Source organism: Chiloscyllium plagiosum, chromosome 17, assembly GCF_004010195.1.
Source record: "Chiloscyllium plagiosum isolate BGI_BamShark_2017 chromosome 17, ASM401019v2, whole genome shotgun sequence".
In the NCBI taxonomy this organism is placed as follows: Eukaryota; Metazoa; Chordata; class Chondrichthyes; order Orectolobiformes; family Hemiscylliidae; genus Chiloscyllium; species Chiloscyllium plagiosum.
Window position 1 is genome coordinate 35,815,007 of NC_057726.1, and position 10,010 is coordinate 35,825,016.

Sequence of the window (10,010 nt, forward strand, 5' to 3'; positions counted from 1 at the left end):
AGAATTTTTCAACCATCTGTTCTTCCATAGCAGAATTTTTGAAGTCTAGAAGGGCAAATCTGGATGTAGCCCTCTAAATCATCATAAGGTCTTTTCTTGAAATTGGGAACCCAAATATAAATAATCAACCTGTATAGTTCAAGCTATTTTTTAAACACTGCATTTAGAGTAAACATTCAATTTACTAAATACTGAAACACAGAAATTTATAATGGTTGCATAATTTAAACTGCGACTGTCTATGCCTGGAAATGCATTAGAGGTAGAAGAAGCATAAGACATATTAATTGACAGACAGGAACTGCTGTCTCTGAGGTTGATACATGTAATTTATTACTTTAGAAATGAATGCCACCTCCAGAATTTGCTTCATTAATTTCAAATTTAGTTTTAATTTCAAGCTGTTGCCCCTTGAGAAGAATAAGGTGGCAAATTACATTTGAAGAGACGATTTTATGCACCCAAGAAACACTACATTTTAACTATCTAACTTTGCAGCAGATGTTGCCAGTTATGATGTTTTGCCATATTTAATTTCAATCCATACTAGCAGCAATTACCTTAAAACTGTTCTCTCCTTTTTTTTAAATGCAGCCTACATTTCAGACGAATTGAAGGCAGCAGTATTAGAGGACGAAGAGACTGAAGCCAATGAGTCTGGAGCTGACGGAGAATCATCCTCAAAGTATACGTGCAATGAACAGGAATTTAGCAAGGAATCGCCTAGCTACCAGGACTCTCCAGCTGCAGAGTTTTCTGGCCAGGAGATGGACAGCACATCTCATGTTAGTGAAACCAGTGATCGATTGGCTGACTTTGAGAGCAACTCTGTAAAGAATGAGGATGAAAGCAAAGAAGTTGGTGGCCTTCCCGAGGAAGGTGTACAGGACAGTTTAGAACAAATGAAAGCAATATACAACAACATACTGTCAAATTCCTACTGGTCATCTCTGAGTTTGGGCTTGAACCAACCAAGTGAACCAGCAACAAATGGCGGAAGCAGCAGCAGCAGCAGCAGTAGCAGCAGTAGCAGTTGTGGAAGTGGGAGCTTTGACTGGCATCAGTCCGCCATGTCAAAGACATTACAGCAAGTTTCTCAGACCAAGATGATTCAGGAGCCAAGCCTCTTCAGCACAGTACAATTGTACAGGCAAAGCAGTAAGCTCTATGGGTCCATATTTACTGGGGCAAGCAAATTCCGCTGTAAAGACTGCAGTGCTGCTTATGACTCCTTGGTAGAACTGACTGTGCACATGAATGAAACTGGACACTATCGAGATGAGAATAATGAAACTGACAATAACAATCCTAAAAAGTGGTCCAAGCCTCGAAAGCGCTCTTTACTGGAGATGGAGGGAAAGGAGGATGCTCAAAAGGTGCTAAAGTGTATGTACTGTGGCCATTCATTTGAGTCCCTTCAAGACTTAAGTGTCCACATGATCAAGACAAAACACTATCAGAAAGTGCCTCTGAAGGAACCTGTAGCACCAATCTCCACAAAGGTCCTCCCCTCCACCAGAAAAAGAGCAATGCTTGAGCTTGAGCTACCAAGTTCTCCAGATTCCACAGGTGGTACGCCAAAAACTTCTCTTTCTGACACAAGTGATGCATTACAGAAGTCCTCAAACCCTTACGTCACACCAAATAATCGCTACGGACACCAGAATGGTGCCAGCTATGCCTGGCAATTTGAGGCGAGAAAGTCTCAAATCCTCAAGTGTATGGAGTGTGGGAGTTCACATGACACACTGCAGGAACTGACTGCACATATGATGGTCACTGGACATTTTGTTAAAGTGACCAATTCTGCAATCAAGAAAGGGAAGCAGATTGTTGAGGCACCCCAAACTCCAACACCAACACCCGTGTCAGCCATCTTAGAAGATAAAGTACAATCTGTTCCCCTAGCTGCAAGCGCTTTCACGTCATCATTAAGTACACCAGCCAGCGTTTCACCAAAATTAAGTCTTGAAGTGAAAAGGGAAGTAGAAAAAGAAATTGAAAGTGATGAGGACAAAGTGAAAGAAAAAGATAAAAGCTGTGATGATGATGAAAAATATGACATTTCCTCAAAGTATCAGTATCTCACTGAAGAAGATCTAGAAGAAAATCCTAAAGGAGGCCTGGACATCCTAAAATCTCTAGAAAACACAGTGACCTCTGCCATTAATAAAGCTCAGAATGGAACTCCAAGTTGGAGTGGCTATCCTAGCATTCATGCAGCATATCAGCTTCCTAGCATAATGAAGTTACCATTTGGTTCATCAGGGAAGAATACACAATTGAAGTCAGCACACAGCAACATTGATAGTATGGCATCTCCAAAGAGTCAACCACTTGTTTCACCACCTAGTAGCCAGAATTCCCCTGTACCTAAGAACAATTTCCATGCTATGGAAGAGTTAGTGAAGAAGGTCACAGAGAAGGTAACCAAAACTGAAGAAAAATCTAAAGATCCAGAAAACAAGTTATCTCGACTGAAGCATGAAGCACCTTCTCCATGTGGTAGTGAAGCAGGAGAGGAACAAAAAAGTGAAGCTTCAAAAGACCCCGGTCTGAAAAGCCATGACAATATTTCCAACCACCAGAAAGACATCATGAAAGAGAACCCAGCCAAGGATCATTTGGAGAATGGTACAGAGGCCTTAAAACTCACTGCAAATAGTCTGTGCGCTAGCACAGCTATTATTACAGACCACCCTCCTGAACAACCGTTTGTAAATCCATTAAGTGCATTGCAATCCGTTATGAATGTTCACCTAGGGAAAGCAGCTAAACCTGCATTGCCTACCCTGGACCCAATGAGCATGCTTTACAAAATGAGTAACAGCCTGGCAGAAAAGGCTGCTGTGGCCACACCAATTTTGCCAGCCAAAAAAACAGAGCCCATAGACCGTTATTTCTATCATGTCAGCAGTGACCAGCCCATTGATTTGACGAAAGCCAAGAGTGACAAAAGCGGTTCTTTGGGTTCAGTGCTTTTGTCATCCATATCCCCGTCGTCAACATCTTCTTCATCCACTGTGACAACAGCAAAGACATCTGCAGTCGTGTCATTCATGTCAAACTCGCCGCTACGCGAGAATGCCTTGTCAGATATATCCGATATGCTGAAAAACCTGACAGGAAGTCACACATCAAAATCTTCTACACCTACAAGCATTTCAGACAAATCCGAGGTGGACGGTAGCACTGTGGAGGAGCCAGAGGAAATTTCTCCAGCTCAAAAACGTAAAGGCCGGCAGTCAAACTGGAACCCACAGCACTTGCTCATACTGCAGGCGCAGTTTGCAGCCAGTCTGCGACAAACCACTGATGGGAAATTCATTATGTCGGACCTCAGCCCGCAGGAGAGAATGCACATCTCGAGGTTTACAGGGCTCTCCATGACAACAATCAGCCACTGGTTAGCCAACGTCAAGTACCAACTTCGAAGGACAGGTGGAACAAAATTTCTTAAAAACTTGGACTCTGGTCATCCAGTGTTTTTTTGTAATGATTGTGCATCACAGATCAGAACTCCTTCAACCTACATCAGTCACTTAGAATCACATTTAGGCTTCAGGTTACGAGACTTATCAAAACTTTCTAGTGAACAGATAAGCAGCCAGATAACACATGCAAAACTGCCCTCCGAAAAATCGGTGTTGCCATCTCAAGACGATGAGGCTGGGACAACGTTCCAGTGCAAACTTTGTAATCGGACTTTTGCCAGTAAACATGCAGTTAAACTGCATCTCAGTAAAACTCATGGCAAATCACCAGAGGACCACCTTCTCTATGTTATAGAGCTAGAGAAACAGTAGCATTTACTTTAGTAGCCTAACTATTTGCTTTGAGGACAAATCTGAAAGAAGCCTTAAAGCTACTGTAACAACTCTTGGCACATGTTCTTCATTTACTGCAGAGTAGCACTCTGATCTGAACTCTTTTATATAACTGTACAGTGTTTAATGGAAGCACGTAATCAGCTGTTGTTACTGGTTGATTACAAGGGTAAAAATGGTAAGTGTTTGGAATTTTGTGTAAATTGGATTTAGTTGCTGTGTATCGCTCAGATGCATTAAACTGCATGCGTAATGGACAATTTAGTTAAGCATTTAATACTGAACCTGGTGCACTTTCTCATGTGAATTAAGTGTGCTGGCATTTCTCAGCCTTTAACCTTTAACCCTCTGAGCACTGCTGAAGCACTTCTGCATTAAGTTGCAAAAACAAATTGGCAGCATTCTTATTTTTCAGATCACTGACTGAAAGCCATTATTAAAATAATGATCTGCAGCTGTCTTTATTCAATTCCATTGTCATGATATTTGTGCAGATGATTTTGCACAATATAATTTTCAGATGTATTATTTAATGGAATTAACTACTATTTACAGAGCTAAAATGAATAGTCAATGCTCAAAGGGTTAATAAAATTAGAAAGAAAAACACTTGTACTGTATTTCTTCAACAATAATATACAAAATTCTTTCAAAGGGTTTATGCTATGAGATCCTGCTACAAATGTAAAAAGGCATTCCATGATGTAACCTCCTTTTACTTATTTATGAGCACTCTCACTTGTTATTTTAATGATCATCATGTGTAGAATGCCTTTGATTGGTAAGTTTTGTTCTGCCTAATTATTCTCCCATGATTCCCCACTGCATCTTTATATTTTGGCATATAAAAGGTAACCCGTGGTTACCAGCACACTGAGTGAGTCTGTTCATCTCCATTTTTCAGTTAATTTGCAGAAATAACTGACAGCTGACACCATATGAGAATATATGTATAAAATAGACATGTAAACAGCACAGATACTGTACTGCACTCTGTGCCCTGCCTTGTTGCTGGAAATGAAACACCATTATGGCTGCTCATATAACTTTTTTTTGCCCTTCTGCGACATTAAAACACTTTACAATGATTTTGTGTTGCTTCCACACTATTGTCTACATACGAGGTGCGACAAGTAATGAGCCCATTTACACAGAAGGTTACATGTTCCTGGCTAGAGCTTGAGTGGGTTTATGCTCCTGTCAGGCAAGAGTTTTGGTTAAAGTATTATTTGTTAGATAACTGCAGCACTTACAGAGATACTTTAGAGGTTAGCACCTTTCGCAAGGCCTTAATTCACAGGTGCGCATTGAGACTTAGCTGTAACCCCACCCAAGCGCTGGCTTGTTCCAACACATTGTATATCTTCCAGCCGCCACATTTACACCGTATCTTAAAATAACATTCGTGATAAATGTGCAATTTACCTAATTTATGGCACTATGATGTGCTCAGGGCTACGTTGAAGATGAAAATCTTAAATGGAGCTTGAACAGTGCATTTCACAACAAGAAATCAATATGCCATGGCTTAGAGAGCTATCTGCTGAGGTGAAATTAGCAGAAGCCAACTACTAAGGAGCATAGCCCCAAATCTGTGACCACAGAGTGGTTATAGTAAACCAAAGTATAACTTAATAAAGGATTGGTATCTAACAAACAAGACTACCAACGTTTGTGCATGAAATCTCAATTTTTGTAATATTTTATGTCCTGTACATATTGATCTCTGAATGCTTTTGACTCCTGTCCCAGCCAATTGCCTCTCTTGCAGGCATCACACAAGCTGTAGATGACAGGGAAGGGGGCCATGAATTATGTTAGAAAATTGGGCATTATCTTAAAAAAAAAATCACATTACCCAGCAAGCTTGACTGTGATATTAACAAAACATTTAATGAATGGTTCCTTATTAAGAAACCATGAAACTGACTGAAACATCGGGCTTACTTTTATCAATATTCCCCTTTTTCTTGTATGTGATATGTTTTGCTCAAGAAGCATCAAAATGTGTCTGAGATTTTTTCCCCTTTTCCCCTTTAACAGAAACACTGTACATACTGGACAGCTTTCACAATCAGCTTAACCCTTACAGTGCTATTCACAGCATTCGTTGGGACAGCGATATGGAACTCCTGCCTATGCAGCAGGGGCAAGAATTAAATATTCAATCCCATTTTGTATTTGCTGGACTTTAAATGGATTTCTAATTGTCATCTGCTTTCCTTGTTTGAATACAATGGATATATGTACTGTGCATACCTGCTCTACATGTTGGAAGGCGAATACTGGTTATTTTATATATATGAGAATTTAATTACACAATTTCTAGGATTCTGCTGAGCCATGTTCTCAAACATGTAAAACAGGCGCGGTATCTGCAATTAGCCTGAGTATTAAATTCAGAAAGTAGTTGCAATTCAAATTCCATGTGAAGTCAACATTGTCTTTTTAATTTCCTTAAAATTGTTTATTTAAATTTTGTTACAATGTCAACATCTTTTCTACTGAAAAATATTTTATATGTTAACATAATCGATTATTGTATGAAAGCACTCTGGACCACTGCAACAAAAACAGTGTATGAATGTAACAGGATACAATAAAAAGAAATATACATGTTACAAAACCAGTGTAGGAATTCCAGACCCTCGGTTTAAGTAAATAGTTCAGCCAGGTTGAGTGGTGATTATTGGGTCATGACATTCATTGTGTGTGTGTGTGTGTGTGTGTGTGTGTGTGTGTGTGTGTGTGTGTGTGTGTGTGTGTGTAAATGCACATGTCCACACATTTTGTGTCCAATGCAAGCAAAATCTCCTGATTCATGTTTTCATTTCACTTTAGAGATGTAAGTATGAATATCACAAACACAGTTAGATATAAAAATAGCTGAATATACAGAGAATAGAATGTTCAGAAATCTAAAAGTTGCACCATTTCAATTCTAAACAAAATGCAGTTGCAATTAGCAGAATGCCTGTTTCAGTTGAATTTTGCAGTCATTTTCACATATGAAGGAACCCCATTTAACACTACTGATAATCTGTTATTATCAAGTTATTCCGCAGTGTTGGAGGATATTTATTCCAAATAAAATAGAGGACTATATGAATAATGATACCTTTTACAGGTCAAGGGATCTTGCAGCAGAACTAAATAAGCCAGTGCCAATGGCATCAGCATTCTATGAGGTCGGGGATATACATATTCTAAATCTTGTTTTAATTTTTATAGAGTACAAACACTTCAATATTAGAAGAAATAAATGATAGAATTTCTATTAAACTTGTGACAAATTCGTGATGGTCCAGCAGATGCAGCTCCAAAGATTTTCCTGGGCCTTGTGTAAATACATATTTAATTGTCAGTTCTCATTTTTACTGTTGCGTAATCTCAGATTGCATTTGCACACTCTGAAGTGTTCAGTGGGTATTAATTAAGCATTCTGTTGGATAGCAGTGCTTAATACAGGATATCTTGCAATACCAAATGCAACCACAGATTGAGGATACAATACACATCCAATTATTCAAACTGTTGGAAGCAGCCTCTCACTCAGCAAAGATAAAGGAAGAGTTCAGCGAACTGTTAATCAGTTATCAAAGAGTTATAAAATATCAGTGACATCATTGAGATTCATGAAATCCAGAGATTCCAAAGAACAAGAATTGGTTAGAGGAGTGCTTATACTGATTGCACTATACTTTGCTGAACACTTGTGCATTAGTCAATATGAATGCTGACCATTGTGTCCTTAGGGAGATATGGAGGTATGGATAATTTTGTTTAACTAAAAATGCTGGTAATGTTCTCTCTCCTGGGACTTTGATTCAGGTTATGTCCCCAGCCATTTGCTTGACCCTGAAGAAAGGGGCATTTGCAGCTAAAATGACATTTAAACTATTAAGCGTGATTACCCTCTCATTGTCACAAGCTAGAAGCTCAATACATTTGCAGAAGGGGTCATTCTACAGAAGCAATATCACTTGAAGAAAGTGATACTTCACTGCCCTGAATTATAATTAATGGGGCAGGGAGGAGAGATGGGTAAGCACTGAGTGATTAGTACCTTGTCAATTGTGTATTCAGCATATACAATGTTATGTCTTTTTTTCTTGTACACTTTATAGAGTGTATGTGGAGTTAGAACAGGCACTGATTTATTATACACAATCTTTTAATGTCTAGTATTCTGCCTGGCTGCAGCAGTGCAGGTCAGAATGCTTGTCTTCTCTGATTACATTTTGAACATTCTACCAGAGAGAAACATTTTTAATATTTGCAAATCTAACAATTCAATAGAATATATTTGCCCATTATAATTACACATTAGCTTTTTTTTTGTAAATTATTTTCCAGCTTTAAGTTAAATCTTAAATCTGAAATCAGGTTAAATGTTTATCTCATAATTTTACATTTTTTTCCCCCAAGAGCTAGTTGCTGTTCATTCAAATTTTGCAGCAAAACAGGATAAACGCTTTTCAATAGTTCATAGCACAGCCATGTTAAGTCACATTAAACTATATGTCATCTATAACATTGTACTCGAAGGCAGAGATATCCAGCTAGTCCTTTGCTATTTTAAGATTACACAGTATTGTTGCAATTAAGTGGCCTTAATGTTAAAGCCTGAAGATTTTGACAGAAGCATACAGTGTGTAGAGTACACACTTTAAATCTGTGGGTAAGTACTGAATGCAGAAGCGGAAGGTGTATCAGGAAGCACAGCAAAATTGTCAGCTTTTCTGAAGGTACAGTCGCCTTGGTTACGCCTCAGTGGCCATGAAACCGAGTCTGCAAAAGCTGAAGAACTCAGCTCCTGAAAGCCTCATCAGGACTTGTCATCGCTCTAATGAATATCATTTAAATTGCTTTGTATATTGGAGGAGTTTGGATGTCGATTTAATTTGCGCATGTGTTTGAGTTCTTCTGCTTGGCTAGGCTAACAGAGAGTAACAGTCTAATGAAAAGTGAGTTGGTGACAGTGTGATGAGCCAGATCCCAATCAGACTTGTTTGAAGGGTTATTTTGACAGAGTATAGAAGTCAAGAAAGTGGAATTAAAACTGAATGCATCGATTTCTTGTGTTTTCCCCTTTTTGTTTGCCTGTTAACTATTATTCCTTTGTCTGTGCAAGTGAGACCTGTTTTATTTTTCATAATTTTCAAGTTTTCACAATATCAACTTAATTCTATAACTGCAGGAATTATTTTAGGATACTAAAATTGTTTCTGAAACTAAGGATGCCAGTTGTCTAAATAGTCCACTCACAGCAACACATGGTTTGGAATTCTTTGATTTGAATGTTACTGAAAATGTTTTGTGCTAACAAGGTCCTTTGCCAGTTAAGTTTGCAGCAGAATTGTTTAAAAATTGATTCATTAATTATATATTATTAAATAGATGTACACAGGCAGACTCATCTAGATATAAAAAAATTCAGTTTGCTCACCACATGCTGCAGTGTCCTTCTCTTATTCACAAACCTTTCACATTTGTGAATGTGTCCCTTTATATTTTTAAATACAAAAATAATGTAAGCTGGCTTATATACAAGAACATAGTTATGCTCTTTGTATATTTTAAAATCTGTCTTCAGTGTGATATCTTCCTGAAAGTCATTATAGATAGCTCGCAGTACATCATGACAGAAAGCTGCATAGTGTTAATTGGACATGAGATGATAGAATGGGAACATTTGAAGTAAGGGTGATTAGCTCTTATTTTATGCTATCCAGATATGAATTGCTGAAATTAAAAGTTGAATAAAGAGTAAAAAACTTAAGATTTTTTTAATAATTAGAAATTAAAAGGAGCTCTCAATCCAGAAATCCAAAAAAAATCATTGAACTGAATTTTGTTTTTTTTTACAGGAGTCATTTCTAGCACTTGGAAGATACTCTGCTACCGTAAGCAAGAACCAATGTCTTTACACTATTTAGCATTCAAAACAAAATAAATGATCATTCTAGCCTCAGCTTTAAATTTCTGGTCCTAAGTACAGTCTACAGACTTTAAAAACCAATTGGAAGATACTTCAAAAAACCTGCCAGGTGAATAGTTGGGCAAAGTCTAAATTTGTTTTAATATTACAATGCTAAGATTGCCTATTTGTATCATGATGACTTGATTGTCACTTCCAAATTTAGAAGCTTTTCATTTTCTTATTCTAACTGGAAGACATAA

General features: G+C 38.0%; 1 protein-coding gene across 3 annotated transcripts in view; it reads left to right on the forward strand.

Annotated features, from left to right (window-relative positions):
- Window positions 1-9,720, forward strand: part of tshz3b (teashirt zinc finger homeobox 3b) — a 75,672-nt gene extending 65,952 nt beyond the window's left edge. Inside the window, exons 3-4 of one of the 3 annotated variants that reach the window (XR_006314110.1) lie at window positions 595-4,005; window positions 9,698-9,720. Coding sequence is in view for 1 of the 3 variants with exons in the window: in XM_043706849.1 (XP_043562784.1) it covers window positions 595-3,806 (3,212 nt within the window). In the remaining 2 variants the exon portion in view is untranslated. Of the gene's footprint in view, window positions 1-594; window positions 6,457-9,697 lie in introns of those variants that run through there. The other 2 variants (XR_006314109.1, XM_043706849.1) reach the window with 2 other exon arrangements.
- The last annotated feature ends 290 nt before the right edge of the window (window positions 9,721-10,010 follow it).